The sequence below is a fragment of the Octodon degus genome, unplaced genomic scaffold (assembly GCF_000260255.1).
Source record: "Octodon degus isolate 3935 unplaced genomic scaffold, OctDeg1.0 scaffold00080, whole genome shotgun sequence".
In the NCBI taxonomy this organism is placed as follows: Eukaryota; Metazoa; Chordata; class Mammalia; order Rodentia; family Octodontidae; genus Octodon; species Octodon degus.
Genome location: NW_004524656.1, coordinates 712,419 through 729,819, shown reverse-complemented (window position 1 = coordinate 729,819; position 17,401 = coordinate 712,419). Strand labels below are relative to the sequence as shown.

General features: G+C 37.4%; 1 protein-coding gene across 5 annotated transcripts in view; it reads left to right on the top strand.

The window, feature by feature from the left end:
• Vwa5a (von Willebrand factor A domain containing 5A) overlaps positions 1–14,991 on the top strand; it is a 26,986-nt gene extending 11,995 nt beyond the window's left edge. For 2 of the 5 annotated variants that reach the window (XM_023721180.1, XM_023721181.1), the window contains 10 exons: positions 4,273–4,387; positions 5,482–5,646; positions 5,904–6,004; positions 6,302–6,546; positions 8,532–8,642; positions 9,211–9,321; positions 9,408–9,539; positions 10,053–10,174; positions 13,252–13,378; positions 13,906–14,991. In XM_023721180.1, the coding sequence (XP_023576948.1) occupies positions 4,273–4,387; positions 5,482–5,646; positions 5,904–6,004; positions 6,302–6,546; positions 8,532–8,642; positions 9,211–9,321; positions 9,408–9,539; positions 10,053–10,174; positions 13,252–13,378; positions 13,906–13,985 (1,309 nt within the window). In that variant the 3' untranslated portion in view covers positions 13,986–14,991. The remainder of the gene's footprint in view (positions 1–4,272; positions 4,388–5,481; positions 5,647–5,903; positions 6,005–6,301; positions 6,547–8,531; positions 8,643–9,210; positions 9,322–9,407; positions 9,540–10,052; positions 10,175–13,251; positions 13,379–13,905) is intronic. The other 3 variants (XM_023721183.1, XM_023721182.1, XM_023721184.1) reach the window with 3 other exon arrangements.
• The last annotated feature ends 2,410 nt before the right edge of the window (positions 14,992–17,401 follow it).

The window sequence follows — 17,401 nt, the reverse complement described above, 5'->3', positions numbered from 1 at the left end:
TAGAGCAGCTCTCTGGACTTATAACTCCACTTAGTGTTATACCAGAGCTAACGGGTTGTTTGTGCTTGATTTTAAATTAAAGCAAGTGAATTATACAGTATTGTTTTTCTTTTTGTGAATACAGCTTTTATCATTTTCAACAGTATGTTGAGATGCAAACATTTTTATATTTAGCTATAATTTTCTTTGGTTTATAATATTCAATGGAAAATAATAGATGCTGTAATGCTATCACTTATTTTGATTCTCAGGCTCATGAGCTTTAGTGTGAGGGTTAAAAATATTTCTGTGAACATTCTTACATTTTTGTATGTATATTTTTCTCATGCATATTTATATAGTTGACTATTTGTATCTGAAGGTTCTGCTGTCAATTTTGACAAAGCAGTTTTCACTGTATTGGTTATCGTACATCTTCAAATGATTTAAATTTTATAAAAGGAAATGTGTAGATTTTATGGAGATACTACATTATATCTCTAGGAGGCTTCTGCATATTTGATGTCCATACGGGGTCATCTTAGAAACGGTCCCTGAAGGATACCAGGGGACAGCTGTAAATATATAACTGTGTTCTACTGATAGACATTTCTTTAAGTAGTTGGAGTTGTAGAATTCTGGGCCATGCTAATAGTTTTCTAAGTTGCTTGACATATAAAACAACTCTATCAATATATAATTGATATAATATTCATTGATACAATTTAGTTTACACCAGCTTTATGGATGACCTCTAGTTGCCTCAGTTCTTACTCAAAATTTGGTATCATTTATGTCTTTATATTTTAGCCAATTTTGCATATGTGAAGTGGTATCTCATATTGCTGTTCGTTTACATTTTCTTGGCAGCTCAACTTCACATACTTTTTCATATTTATTAGTTGTTTGGACAACTTATTTTGTCCTATAATTTTGAATATCATTCCTACTCTTACTGTTTTCTGTATTGATTGAAGTTCTTCTCCCACTCATCTGTAAATTCATTTTATGGAGTGAATATAGGCATATTTTTTACTTTATGAACTAGAAATATATGTTCTTATACTAGAGGTTGTTTTTACTCTCAAAATAGCACCTTTTGATTTTGGCCTTCGTAGCGTGTAGACAACAAAGAATCTTGTGCTCTAAGAGTTCTCCTCTCTTTTCTTCTTTTTTTGTGGAAGCGAGGATTGAACTCAGCACTTATTCCATTGGGCCGTCTCCCCAGCCCCTCTCTTCTTTCTTTCTTGGTGCTATAAGTGGTTTCTGGATTTCATCAAATGCATTTTATACATCCATTGATATAAGTCTATGTGATTTTATTTTTTATTTTTTTAATATGGAATATATAATGATTTTTGTTAAATATTAGAACAATTTTGCATTTTTTCAGTAAATCCAAGTTGGTTGTGATATATTCATCTCTGTTATATATTTTTTTGGGTCAGTTGCTAGTTCTACTTTAGGGTTTTTTTTATCTACTTTTGTGGAGGTAAGTGTATATTTTTATAGTATTTTGTCAGATTTTGATATCAGTATTATATTATAAAATAAGTTGTAAAAGTTGTATTTTTTCCCTTAAATTCTAGATGATTTTCTTGTTTAAATTTTTATAAGAATCTGCTCATGTGCTTTTTAGACCTGTAAAATTCAAGTGAAATTTTTTGTTTTGAACTACTTATAAATACATTTTTGGCTATATGTGTTTGAATATCTTATTTAAAGTTTCAAATTTCTTGTCTTTAAATTATTCATAACATTGGATATATTTATATCATTTAATATTTTAGAACCTATAGTGATATTACATTTTTGCTTCTAATATTTTATATGTCATTCCTAGTTCTTTATTCAACCTAAAACTTTATCATTTTTAATAATTTTTGAATAACCATCCTTTTAAGAAAAACAAAAATAACAAACAAAAATTAAAAAAGAAGAACCATCCTTTTGGTTTGTTCATCCTGTATAGTATATGGTCTTATTTTATTAACATCTGCTTCTGCCTTTTTTTCCCTTTCTTTTCTGTTCCTGGGTTTATTAGTTATTTTTTTTATCCAACATCTTGATATGAATACTTAGGTAGTTGATCTTCAGACTTAATTTTGTTTCTTTTTTTAAGAATCTTTTTTGTGTTTATTTGGTAGAGGGACTTGCTACGCTGCTCAGACTTATAGTGATTCTCCTGTCTCAGCCTCCCCACCATTTGGGTTACAGGCATATGCCACCACATCTGGTTTTGGTGGCCAGTGTGAGGTGCTCATGATTCCTGGAGCCAGCGCGGCATGTGTTACTAGGGATCAAGCCCAGGTCTTTGGGTTTGTCAGGCAGGCACTTAGACTGTCAAGCTCCCCAGGCCCTTACTGTTTGTTTCTAATATACTTTCAGAATTATATCTGTACCTAAATCCTACTTTTGCACTGGCATCTACTTGAAAATATTTCTTAATTATTATTATGATTTCCCTTTTATGTTTATGTTACTTGCAAATATGTTGCATAATTTCCTAATGTTTGAAATTTTTCTACTCTTTTTCCTAATATTCAGATATTTTATATGACTCATCATGGAGTCAAAAGGATATCTTCTCTCTGAGATGTCTACTGTTCATTTCTAATGGGTTGCTAGACTCGAGGTGGCAATGGTTCAGTTATGGTCCTATGAATTTCAGTTATATGATGGCTGGCTTGTTTCTAATTCATCTTAATCTCTAGGTCTATAGTGTTTAACCAAAAACTTTGATGTGTAGGGACAGTTTCTGTTTGAAAGACCTAAATTGCTGCTTTTCCCCTTCTACCTTTGTGGAGCACTTTAGATTTTCAACCATCCATTTGTACTTAGTACTGTCTGCAAAGTCTGAGATACCAGGCCTATTTCTCTTGGTTTCCCTCCTCTCTAAAGCCTCACCTCATAGTTTCTTCTTGCCCTGGAGGTCTTCTGCTGTTTCTTTTTAATATTTAAAATACTATTTCTACATTCTCTAGTTCTTTGTTGGATTGAAACAAATGTCTAGTTTTCTAGTATTGCTCAGAATAGAACCCCTGTAAAATGCTTTAGTTTATATACTTAAATCCTATAAAATCATGATATAGTAAGGACTCTTGTGTTTAAGTTTAGCTCTTCTGCTTGCTAAATGTTTGAGATACAAACCATAGGTTTTATGATTGAAAGTGATGATACTGATATTAGTTACCTTACAGATTTATTTTGAGAGATAAAAAATAAAAGCAAAATATTAGGAATTGTATTGTAGATAAAATAAGCTCTACACCAAAATTTGTTAGTATTGTTTTTATTATCATCTACCTTAAGCACTTTAGAGAGATTCTAGTCATGAAGTTAAGCATCAAAATTTTTCAATTTTGTTTTTATATAGGGAAGCATTTTCAAGCTATGTGCATACTTTATAGCAAGGGTATAGTTCAAAGATCATGTCAGAAATTGAAAGTTGATAGTATCCAGATACTGGTAGATTATGTTCTAAAGGAAAAAAAATGATTTGATTCGATCACTATAATTAGAAATAATGATTAGACATTTAAGGATAAGGTCTTTATCCTTGAAAATTTATAGTAACACCACATAGGTTAGTTTAGTTTGACTCAATGCCGTTATCAATAGAGTTGGGGAGGATGACTCATATTAAAAGAGACTGATACATAAGCCAAAATTCCATGTGTTAATTTACAGTGAAAAGTGTTCCCTGACCTAGGACCTAAAAACACTGGTATTAATATTACTAACGCATTTTCTGATTAGAGACAGTTGTTTAGGAAGCCAGATGAATGTTGATAAGCTATTTAGTGCCAGTGGACTAGAGCAAGGTGAGAATTTTCTAGTTAGAAGAGCAGGAGGAACATTTCTGCCTAGAAGTGACCAGGCCAGGACAGATAGAGCGCCAGAACAGTGTCAGGCAGATACTAATGATAGCTTTTGTCTTTTCTTTGATTTGTTGTAGGGATTTTTTTTACTCAAAAAGAACACTGTCTCAGTTCTATCTCTAATGTTTATTAGGGGTGTCACCTTTGACAGATTTTTAAAATTCATTTTGCAATTCCTTATCTGAAAAATGGAGCCATAGGCCACCTTGTAGGACATTCATGATGATTAAATTTTATCATTAATTTTAAACATTTATTATGGCTCACAAAATATACGACCTGCTTAATAAAAATAGCTATGGTGCTTTAGTCAAGAATGCAAACCATCTCATGTATTTTTGCTCATTCTGTGCTGATTGGATAACTTCCCTTTGAGTGGCTGTCTCTAACTTCCACCTTTTTATAATTACAGATGTTTCTCATTTGGTATTGGAGAAGGTGCTTCCACCAGCCTAATAAAAAGCATTGCTCGAGTATCAGGGGGCACTTCTGAGTTTATCACAGGCAAGGACAGGATGCAGGCCAAGGTGAGGGCAAGCTCGGGTTCAGACGTGGACAGTCAAGACCACATATGAGACTCGGTTAGGATGCTGCTGCAAGGACAAGGCAAAGCTCAATTCTAGAATGTGTTTCCCACATCCTTAGCCTGCAGTGGGGCATCCCATTTTCCTGTATACTTTTGGAAAAGGCACCACTGTAGTACCTGGAGAGTGATCTCTGGCTCTAGGAATTGGAAGCCCAGAAAAAGATACTGGAATAGATGAAGGCTTTTGTTTTTAAGAGGAGAGACAGAGGACTTTGGCTTTCATTTCATTTCTGAGCCCCCAGATCTGTTACTGAGGACCTCCCTTGTTATACAGGATATAAAGCAGAGGAGCAGAAACAAGTGTAATATGTCTACTAGACTGGATGTGTTGGCAAATTGCTATTTATTAGTGGGCACCAAGAAAGTACAGCTTGTATTATATTTCTAAACTCTTTCTCAGTTAATAAATTTTAGGTCTTTTACCTAATGTCCTTCTCCAGGAATCTCCTTTTCCTAACATTTTAAAAAACTCTCATTTATGCCATTAAATCTCTCAGGTTTAGCTTTATTACAAAGGAGGAGAAATAATTATATGTACAGTTAAGGACTGAGGTGGAGGGCCTGCCCCCAGCTCAGTTGTTTAAGTGCCTGCTTAAATAAAGCAGTCAGGCTCAGGATGCTGTGGTTCCATCTCCAGATCCTCAAGTCAACCTAGACCTGCCCTGAAGGCATCCTGAGCCTGCCCCCCCCCCCCAAAAAAAATCCTTTTATCCTTTTGGGGACCTGCCCATTAGCTCAGTTGTTTAAGTGTCTCCTAAACAAATTACTCAGGCTCAGGATGCTGGGTTTGATCCCCAGACCCTCATGCCTTACCAGTCCTGCCCTTAAGGCATGCTGAGCCAACCCTCCCCGCCCCCTCCCCACAAAAAAAAAAAAAAGTCCTTCTGAACTTTTAAAACAAGAAAACCTTAAAAAAAAAAAGATTAGGCATAACATGTATTGCATCAAATAGCAATTGATACTTGATGACCACTGGTAATAGTAGCTATGGTGTCATTCTGACATATTGGTACTAACTCTGTTCTTCTCTATCAGGCTCTTAGGACCCTGAAGCAGTCTCTACAGTCCGTGGTGGAAGACGTCTCCCTGAGCTGGGATCTGCCTCCTGACCTGACTGCTAACATGCTTTCACCAGAACAGACAGTCATTTTTAGGGGTCAGAGGTTAATTTTCTATGCTCAACTGACAGGGAAGATGCCGGTGAGTCCCCACTTCTCTTTGTTCTCTAGTTAGAGTAGCCATCGGTGGGGCAATTGCCTTAATTCTAGAAGGTGGATTTGTATTTCAGCAAGGTGTACTTGCCAAGAAGAGCCAGCCTTCCATCTTCTTTATTATTTCAGGGCTAGCTGATTCCCAGCCAGAAACTGTAGTGTATGAAGATAGAGAGCTGCCCTGGTTCTGACCTTTTTGCTAGCTAGCTCTCCTTTTTAGCATATTTGCCTTTTTTTGATTTGTAGACACAGGAAGCTACAGCAGAAGTGCGCCTCAAGTACACACTCCAGGGCAAGAATATTGAAAAAAAGGTGACCTTTTCTCTACAACCCAAATATGACTCCAAGTGAGCACTCAGTTTTTTTTTTTTTTTAATTTCTTTTCCCTTTCTTTTCTCTTTCATTTCCTTCTTTTCTCTACTATCCTTGTATTTTATTTTTATCTTTTCCTTCTTTGGATCCTTCTCTTGACTCTGACAATATTTGTTTCCTTAAATTGGTTTTCTTAAGTTCCTCAAATATTTTTTCCTCATTCTCTGACATTTTCTTTCCTCTCCTATTTCTAACTTTTGAGAGCTCCAGTAGTTGTCTCAATCATATATATTATGCTGAGTCTCAGGATGTTTATTTATTTATTTCTCCAGCTTCACCATTCATCGTCTTGCTGCGAAGTCTGTGATCCAGACAAAAGACATGGGTTTCCGAGAGACCCCAGCAAGAGAAAGAAAAGATGTGCTGAATATCAGCCTGGAATCCGGAGTCATGAGTTCTTTCACAGCTTTTATTGCTGTAAACAAAGAGCTCAACCAGCCAGTCCAGGGGCCCCTGGTTCACAGGGAGATTCCAAGGCCTGTTTTGGTTTCAAACTCAATAAGCACATGCAAGTCTTGTGAGTTTTATCCCATTTGAGCCCCTATACATGAAGTGGTCCTAAGTATATGAACACATTACTTAAGTGAAAAGGTTGTGGAATGTTTGCCAGGGATCAAATTCAGGACTTCGCGCTTGCCAGGCAGGAGCTTATGCCACTGAGCTGTCTCTGCAGCCTGGAAAGTTTTTAATTTGCTTTGTTTCTGTGGCTTTCTACACCTAGAATTCATGGTTATTCTTCAACGTTTCTGTATTTCATTGGCAGAGAGATTTAAAGGAAAGTGGTCAGGGGAGCAGGGAAATATAAAACATAGAGAATACATATAAACATTGAATAATCAAATAGTTCAAATCAGGCTGACTTGCTTTCTTGGTGACTGTGTGGTAAATGGAATGGGCCTGGGCTTGGAAAAGAAAGCAGTATTTGAGGAAAATGGGCAAGGTTTGAAAGAGGCACTCAGGATATTTGGAAAGTAGAATGCTCAGAGAGAAACAAATATTTGTCAAGGAATGCTGAGGGTCCAAGTGAGTTTGAGTATCCTAACTTTTTTATTGGTAAGAAATTATTAAAGCAATCATAGTTTATTTCAGTTATTTATACAGTAGTCAACACCTTTGGCAATTGGTATGAAAAAAGAAAATTAAGAATATGGGATTGAAGGCATCAGTCAGAAGGTGGAAAGTTTTAAACTTGAAATTTAAGTTAAATGGAGAGGAAAAGATGAAAAAAAGTTATGTAGAAAAAAATAGAAGCATTAAAGTTATACATAGTGCAGGTGAAATAAAAAAAATAAGATAAAACAAGAATCTCAGAGTTGGAATACTAGATAAGTTAGATTTTGTATTTTAAAGGTTAACTATTTGAAATTTAATTTTTCCATGTGGAACAGTCATGCATCACAACCAATTATTTATTTATTTATTTATTTATTTATTTATTTATTTGGTACAGGGTCTCACTATGCAGCTCGACTCATAGTGATCCTCCTGTTTGCAACCTCCCCAGCTCTGGGATTACAGGTGTGCACCACCAAACCTGGTCTCTATTGCAGGCTCGGCATGCCTGGTGACAGGGCCAGCATGGCAAGTACTCCCAGGATCGAACCCTGGTCCCTGCGCTTGCCTAAGCAGGCACTTAGTCCACTGAGTTATCTCACCAGCACTAAGGTTGCCTTCATAAGGATGGTGTGGCTGAAGGAGAGATGATGCTTAAGTCATTGAGTTTGAGAACATCCAGAAGCTTTGTATTAGGATGGTGGATAGCCTGACATCTCTTTAGATGACAGCACTTCTTGTAACGGTGTAGAAATTTGAAGTTTGGTGTTCAGCAAATGGCTAGACATGTCAGAGAGCTTGGGGTTGACAGCTCTGAAGACATGAGCAAGGTTTTGAGCAATAACTTTTTTTTCCTCTGTATTTTAGGGAAGGGTCTACAGGGTCTTCAGGGTCTCACTACTAGATCGGACTTGTAGTGATTCTCTTGTTTACAGCCTTTCCACTGCTGGGATTACAGGCGTGTGCCACCACGCCCAGTCTCAGTTGCCATCTCAGTGCGCCCCGGAGATGGGCCCAGCATGGCAGGCTTGAGGTTCGAACCCCAGTCCCTGCTCCTGCTTGCAGGTGTTTTAATCCACTGAGCTATTTGGCTGGCTTTTTTTTTTTTTTTTTTTGCCTGTATTTTAGATCAATAACTTTTTGAGAAGGATGGAGGAGAAATAGTTTTAAAGAAGGTAAATTTCTTTTAAGATTTAATTGGAAAGAGACTCAGATTCAGAAAAAAAGTTTTTCATGTGTCAGAGTTTGTAATCAAAAGTTACTGTAATCAAAAGTTGAGAGTGAGGGTGCATGCAGAAAGTGGGCCCATTACAGAAGAATTGTATAGTGATGGTGGTGACTGGAGAGCTAACATCGATGGGAAGATACATCCCAAATCATCAGGCTTAGTATCTGCTACTCTAGAGAGCAGGATGTCTCAGTCTCAGTGTCTGTGTTGTTGTTTTTCAGTTTATTCAGGGGCCCGACGCTTCGGTGCTTCCAATGTACAAGGTCCTGTACCTCCACTGGCTAAAAGTCTGGGTTGCACCTCATCAGGGTGGAAGGATGGTGGGCTTCCTGGTAGGTCTATAAATCACAATGGCCTCAGTCTAATTGAGCATCTTCCTAGGAATTGCCTCACTGAGTTTGAGAAAATCCAGAAGGTTTGCATTAGGCTGGTGGATAGCCTGACATCTTTTTAGATGATAGCACTTCTTGTAACAGTGTAGAAATTTAAAGTTTGGTGTTCAGCAAATGGTTAGAAATGTCAGGAAGTTTGGGGTTCACAGCTCTGAAGACATGAGAAAAGTATTGAGCAATAACTTTTAGAGAAGGATAGAGGAGAAATAGTTTTGAAGAAGGTAAATTCTTTTTAAATTAAGACTTAGTTGGAAGAAGCCTCTTAGATTCAGATTAAAAGTTGTTCGTGTGTCAGAGATTATAAAAGTTGGAATTGAAACTTGAAAGAGAGCTCTGAGAGTGAGGGTGTATGCAAAAAGGAAGCTCAAGAGAGAAAAAATTATATAGCGATGGTGGTGACTAAAGAGCTAACATGGATGGGAAGGAGTGTCTCAGATCATCAGGCTTAATGCTGCTACTCTAGAGAGCAGGGCATCTCAGCCTCTGTGTCTGTGTTGGTGTTTTTCAGCTTTTATAGTGGCGCAATCCTCCTGTGCTTCCAGTATGCAACCTAATTTCTCTAGGGGGAGCAAAGCTTGCCTTAACACCTTGTCAGAGTGGAAGAATGGTGGGCCTCCTGGTAGGTCTATAAATCACAATGGCCTCAGTCTAATTGAGCATCTTCCTAGGAATGTATTCTCACCAACTTCTGTCTGTCACACATAGATCAAGTTGCAGCGCAAAGTTGTAGCCCTTGCCCGAGGATCGTATGTGCACCACCTGCCCTAGGGCCTCTGCATCTGAGGAAAATGCCTCATTCTTCAGCCAATGAAACCAGTTTGCAAAATAACTGTGAAGGTGAGATGAGCCTCAGTTTATTGTTCATCTACAGGGACTGAAAGAGACATGTTCAACGTCACGCTGTCTTGTAGCCTTTTCTACCTAGGCAGTCATCTCTTTGAAAGATATCAGGACAGACAAGATTTGCCCAGTGCTTATAGTTGCCATGGTTAGCTCTGCTACATTAGTGACCAATACATGACACTAAAGCTTTCTGTACCACTAGCATCTGGGGTGACTTCTAATGACACAGAGTTCTTTTCCCATCTCTTCCTGCAAAGTTTATCTGCAGGCAGAACTGGCCTCTGCAGAACTCTGCTGCCATCATATTTGGACCGCTGTACTATTGGTCATTCTTTGAAAAAGTTGAGTTTGAAGTTAGATCTGGATGCTATCTAATGACATTCCTCCTGTTGCACTGTTGCTACAGCCTGTCTGTAAATTCACCAACCTATTTGAGACATGGTAACAGACCACAAGCTTCAAAACTTCCTTTCCTTTCTCTCTTTCTCTCTTTTTTTCTCCTCCAAGAAATTGGTATTGTGCAGTTGATATTCCTCCAGAATGCAAATGGCTCCTGGAATCTGAATGAAGATCTGGCCAGGGTCCTCGGTGTGAAGCTGGAAGACATAAAAGCTGCACACCCTGATGAGGTGAGATTCAAAGGAGAATGAGGTGTGTATGTTTTCGATGGAATGAAGCTTGTAATGGGTGACTTGGGACCCACCTATAAAAGGAGAATATAGAGGGGACATAGACCTAAGTTAATTTCTAATAAGTAGAAGTTGAATTTTTTCTGTTTATGTTAGCATTGAGAGAACAAAAAATTAACAGGCTAGGCAGTAGGAGCTTGTATTGGTTGATGGATGACAAAAAACAAGCAAAAATGGTCTTCTGTTTTATTTTTTATTTTATTTTTGTTTTTTTGCAGTACCAGGGGTTGAACTCAGGACCTTGCTCTTGCCAGGCAAGCACTTATTCTACTGAGCTATCTCCCCAGCCCAGTTTTTCTGTTTTAATCATATTCACTGCTAACCATCTGAGTTGTACAACTGAACCTCTGTGAGGTATTTTTCTATGCAAGGCACTGCACTAAGTGGTTGACATTCATGATTTTATTTATTCTTCACTTCAGTTAAATAAGGTCGGTCTTATTCATGCTGCTGCACAGAAGATGAAGGAACTGAAAGCTGAGCAGTTTCATAATGTGTCTGAGCCTCTCAGGTAGAGATGGAGTTAGTGTCAGGACTGTCACCAGAACCTCCAATAACACCTCATGATTGCTGCTGTGTGTACTAAAGGAGGTGGGCCAGATGGTAGGAAAATTACTTGAAGTCAGGATGGCAGTGCTAACACTAGCCACTTAGTTATTTCAAATATATTTAAATATGATGATATGGGCAACTTGTATTCAGAAGTATAGGATAGCTTACTAAGTCTTCTAATCACCTCAGAGAAATTGTTATGTAAGAGATGGATCCTGAAAGTGTGAAGGTCAAGTATTAGTTTCAATTTTGAAAATGTAGAAGATGATGGAATAAAACTCAGATATTCCATAATTTCCTGGTATCCATGGAGGCTTGGAAATGTGGCTGCTGCAAACGAGGAACAAAACTGCTTGACAGTATGCCATACTGGGATTAATTTCAAAGAAATATAAAATAAAGGAATAGAAAATATCTTGTCAGTAGTTATGTTGCATTGATTATATGTTAAACTTATAATTTTTAAGGTATAGCATTAAATAAAATATATTAGTAGCGGGGAATATGACTAGTTTACCTGCAGAGCAGATAGTTAGCATATGAGAAGCTTTGGGTTCAATCCCCAGCACCAAAAATAGAATAAAATATAATGAAGTAAAATAAATAAGATGGTTGGACCTGTTCCTTTTTACTTTTTAAGTATAGTTAGTAGAAAGTTAAAAGATGCTTATATGTCTAGAAATATCTTTCTATTAGAAATGCTGTTGTAGAATAGCTAAAAAGATAATTGATAAGGACTTGGAGGATGATACAAGGATTGTGAAGTCCCACCTTGTAGTTATGGAGCACAAGACCCTGGGCCAGCATTTCCTCCAATGGCATAACCAGACCCACAAATCTGAGTAAGCAACAGAGTTGGTGTATCTGAATTTCAGTAAGGGACTTGATTCTTTAAATGATAAATACTTGCACTAACTACAAACTAGTTGAAAACGCATAGTTCAAATTTTTAGAAGTTTATATTTTAAATGAAAATTTTTTCGTATTTATGTATGTATGTATTTGCAGCACCAGGGATTGAACTCAGGACCTTGCACTTGCCAGGCAAACACTTACTTCACTGAGCTATTTCTCAGGCCCTTTAAAATTTTTTAAATCATATATTTATTTGTTTGTTTGGTACAGGGTCTCACTAAGCACTTCAGACACGTAGTGATCCTCCTGTCTCAGCCTCCCCCACCCTGGGATTACAGGGTGCGCCACCATGCCCAGTTTCAGTGGCTGGCACAGCATGTGGTACCAGGATTGAACCTGGGTCTTTGCACTTAGACCACTGTACTGTCACCCCAGACCTCAATGAAAATCATGATAAAAATGTATGGTTTTCTGAATTGTACATGGCAAAACTGCGAGTCAAAGTGTTAGACAAGAGAATCAGGATCTCTAAAACCTCTGAACACTTAAAACTTCCCATGAATAACAATAACAGCAACAAAAATATTGTAGAAATAAAAATCAAATACTGCCTTTAGTTCAGAATTCTCAACTATATGAGTAGAAAAGTGGAGCAAGCCTTAATTTGCATTTTATATGAAAATCAGAAGTTTCATAGACAGTATGGTAAGCATTTTCATATTCAAACCAATGTGAATCAGAATATTTGAACCTTATTTGTAGAGGTAATGAACTTTCTGAAGAATTGCTATGTTCTTGAGCTGTGGGCATGGAATTTCATAAATATATTCTCTTCCAGACATGGCCATTCCACGCACTGTATTTTATTTTTTTTTTTCATGCACTGTATTTTAAAAATCACTGTAATTTTGTTTTTAGACTAAGAACATAAACATGGGTGTTCCTCTTTGTCACAGGGAATTTTGGTCTGAAATGAGACTCCTCAGAGAAAAATGATAGTTACTGTTTCCACATTTTAAAAGTCATCATATGAGAGAGGAATTTCCTTAGATTTGCCAAATCTAAAACCCAAATCTTTAGGGAAAAGTTGGTGAAAATTCATAGAAGATCATATTTTACTCTATGGCTAAGATTTTCTATTGAGCAACATAACTAGAATCACAATGTTTACTCTTCAGTCTCGTCTCCATCATTGCTGGGAGGCTAACTTGAGCAAATAATTTCACTTCTGTATGAATCCCATTTCACTTTTGAAAATGTGACTACTATTCACACCCTTTTTGTGGGGGATGATAATTATTAAAATTTTTTAAAAAGTGATTACCATAGGAGGGTAATTGTTTGGAAAATTTTAGCAGCTTCTAGCCTGCCCTCGTGGTTACATGGAGTTCAGCAATTAAGCTGTTTGTACCCTAAATTTGAGTGAATCATTGACCTGGGTTCAGGGTCTGGCAATATCTTATGCAAATTGTATAAGGAGCTAGACAGATAGATAATTCAATCTAGTAGTATAGGGATGGCAAGCGAGACAAGCATGAAGTACTTTGTACATTTGAGGGGCCTCCTGCCCAGCTTGGGGGAGCTCAGGGACATCTCTGTTTATTGTACAGCATGTGGACCCCTCAGTCTGGGCCACAGTCCTTGCTGTGGTCTGGCTACATACCAATGGGATGGACCAGGAGTGTGAGTGGGATCTGGTGGAAAGGAAGGCCAGAGCCTGGATTCGCACACATGCAGGTAGGAGCACAATCCCAGGATTCCTCCCCTTCCCACTAAGGAAGCTGGGCATCTTCCCAGGGGCTGTACTTCCAGGCCAGGCAGAGGGTAACTGTGACAGTCTTCACAGCCATTCCCCTACATCCTGGTTCAGGCTTTCTCTGGTTGTCCAGGTAGTCTTTCTGTCTGGGTGGGCTGAAATCTTTAATGGGGGAGAGGGAAGATGGAGTAAAGAAGGAAGGGGACATAGATGGAGCAAATGAATCGCAAGACATGAAATGTAGCTACTTTTCTCACTTTCTCATGTGGTAAGCTAAGTATAACCCTGAGTTTGGAGCAGTTACTCTTTGGGTGTTTAGTGTCTCACTGTTGCTGGCTTTTTTCTGGAACCAGAGAAGACTAAAGGAGAATCTGGGCAGGAAGAAGAGAAACATAGGTTGTATCAAGGAAAGATAATGCAGGATGCAAAAACATGATCAGGGAGAATGAGGAAAAGGCCTTATTATTTGCTGTCCCTCATCCATGATTCCTGTTTTCTGTTATCACAGGCTCTGCCACAAACAAGGTGGTGAAAGCAGCTAATGCATTCCTGAAGTCTTCTGTTGATCCTGTTATTTTTACTTTCTAATAATGCTACTGCAGAAAGAAGTGTATGTCTTTGGCTGTTGCCGACATCCTTTATGATCTTTTCTGCTGTAATGTACTTTTGTGTTTTATATTTCCCCTATGTATTTCTTGCCATAGAAGTAAAGGATGCCTACCTCACCTGCCTCTTTTCCTGGTACCTTTGCATGTCATCTTTTCTCCAATGCATAGCTTCAAAATAGTGATGGCAGTTTGTAACCTTGTGCTCTTTATACTTCAAAGCGTTCATATTCAGTAGTAGTCCTCCTAGGTTTTCCAGGGCAATGATATAAAAACCAGATGACAGAGACTCCAGACTAAGGATATCCATGTTGTGTTAGAGAATGCCTGATGTCGAGAAGTCTCTACATTGCATTTGTACATTCATTATTTTCTATTTTGGATGAACGTTGAAGTTCTCCATTCTCAGATGGAAGATTTGAAAGTTGAAAACCAGCATCAAGATCAATAAACATCAAGATCACCAAGGGAGAGACCCAAGGTGCCCATTCCAAGCATTGGCACTGTTGGGAGGGTTCTATTATTTCTGCCTAGACTTTGTTAGCCTATATCTCATACTTTTATTGCTGCTGCCAAAGCAAGCAACTTGATTTGAGTTATTCTTGTTGGAGACAGATGATTGTCCTTCCTCATCAACTGTCCTGTAAGAGACCCATGATGGAATCCTTGGACTTATTCTGAATCCATGAGGACTATATCAGGCTCTGATCTAGTATAAGAAAAGAAATAATAGTGCACATGATGGCTATGCCAGAGACCTGAACCAGGATTTCTCACCACCTGAGGAAACATGGAGCTGCCCATGATTGCTTCTGAACTTATGTGCCTTATCCTACCAGAAATGACCTGACTCAGTGAAGTGTTCCTTGAAATAACTATTATATTAATATTAAAATGCTAATTTCTATATTTACCTTTTGTATCTTGCCTTTCATAAATTAATTCATTGGATTTGCATTAGTTTAATTATCCTTTGTTGTTCCGTCTCAACTTTTTTTTAATGTGTCTGCTGTTCACTCTCTATTCTGTCCCCATATCTTGTAGAATCTTCATTGTACCTTAAATAGTTATCTTATAATAAGCAAATGATTTAGCTCCTTAGGAGTTTAATATTCTTATCCATAAAGCTTTTTACTGTTTTTAGCTTGAATGTTCTAGAGTTCTGACCAGGACCTCAGTAATTTTCCCTGAGATACGATGTAGTCTAGGTTAGAGTTCCTTATAAGTGTTGTGCAAACTGAAATGAAGAGAACTTGTACGATTGATACCATGGAATCTAATCTTCCTGAACTTCTGTGTTTGTTTAAGCTGAATATGACCTTTAGGATAGAGCTATAACATCACCTAGATATTTTTTAGAAATTCAGAATTTCAGGCAACACCAAGAACTGTAATGAAGTTATCATTTTAATAATTTCCATGCAGCTTTTACACAAATTAAAGTGTGAGGAGGATTTAGCATTTTCATGAAGATGGCTTCATGAAAGATTGCCATCTAAACAGCCCCTATGAATGTGCTATCAGACCATGAAACCTGGACATAAGAACCATGAAACTTGTAAAAATACTCACTGCAAGCAAAAATAGGACACTTGCAATAATAATACAAAAATTTATGATTGCATTGGTTGCTCACCTTCCATTTTTTGTCAATTGAAAGTATGGATAGCAAAGATTATTAATGTAAGGAGTGTAGTAGATGGAAGCAGAATGCAGTAGCAATTGAGAGACAGAAAAAGCTTTTAAGAATTGGTGGAGTAAAGGATGTATTAGAAGATAACTCAAAAGGTATAAATCACTAACATCATAGCAGAAAATCTAGGAAGAAAGTCAGTATTCATGTAATCGAGGTATATAGAAGCCCAAGTAGCCATGACCAACAAAAGCAGCTTCTCCATGACACATCATAGTCCACATAAAAAAATTCCTCACAAAAGGAGAATACTACAAGGTCCAAGAGGAAAAACAATTTAGAAAAAAGGTGAATTAATTAGACCAGGCTTTTCTTGGCACAGACCTTAAAGACTAATAGCACTTGGAGTGTAGATTTTCAAGCCTTAAAAGAACTGCCAACTCAGGATTCTATATTCTGTAAAGCTATCTTTTGAAATAAAGAAACAGAAGAAACCCTAAAGAAATCTAGGACCATTAGACCAATATTGAAGGTTATCCAAGTGACTGAGATAAGGAGTCCACCAGTGCCCAAGAGCCCAAAAGAAAACATCTTACTGGTAGAGTACCAGATCCCAAGGGGTAAAAATAAAGAAGTCACCACTGAAAATATAAAACAGTTACAGAATTCAACAAATATGTCACAATAATTTTAAGTGTTAATGGTCCTAACTCACCAATAAAAAGACACAGAAGGGAAAATTGGATCAAAAGGCAAAACCCAACTTTATTATGCCTGGATGAGTGATCTCATTCAAAAGGAAGCACCTCAACCAAATGTGAAAAGATAGAAAACAGCAGTCCATGTAACTGGAGATCAAAGGGAAGTATCTATCCCAATCACTGAGAAAGCAGGCCTCTAGCCCAAACTGATCAGGAAAGACAAAAAAAAGGAAGTAATACTAGTAAAGGTAAAAAAACAATGGGAAGAAATAACATTTGCAAATATATTGCTTGAATATTAACATACCCAATATCATAAAAGCTACAAGACATAGGAAGAAGAATAGGAATCAAGATTATACCAAGGGACTTTCATATTCACAAATAAGTCAACTAGAAAAAAATAACAAAATGTCAGAACTAAACAACATTTTTAACATATTGACTTAGATATCTGCGCAATGTTTTAACAATAAGGATACATTTTTGTTGGCACCATATAGTACCTTTAATAAAGCATGCTTAAGTAAATATACAATAATTGAAATAATCTGCTTATGCTGTAATAGGATAGTGGAATAAAACTAGGAAGCAAAAGTAAAGGAAACCACAAAAACTGCAAACAATGGACACTAAATATACTATTGAATAATCAGTGGGTCCCAGAAGAAAACAAAGAAATTTTTAATATTCCTAAAATTAAATGACAATGAAAAGGTAACAAATCAAAACATCATGGGACACAATAAAAGTAGTTCTAGGGCTGATGAGAGAGCTCAGCGAACTAAGCCCCTACTTGTGCAAGTGCAGGGACCAGGGTTCGATAGCCAGCATTACATGCCACAGAGGCCTTGCCCCTGGGCGCACTGAGCCAGTGACAGAGACCAGACATGGTGGTGCATGCCTGTAATCCCAGCTTTGGGGAGGCTGAAAACAGGATCACTATGCGTCTGAGCTGCACAGTGAGAACCTGTACCAAATACATTAAAAAAAAGAAGAAGAAGAAGAAAATAGTTCTAAGTGAAAAATTTATGACAATGAAAGAAATTTTAAAAATCAGAGCAA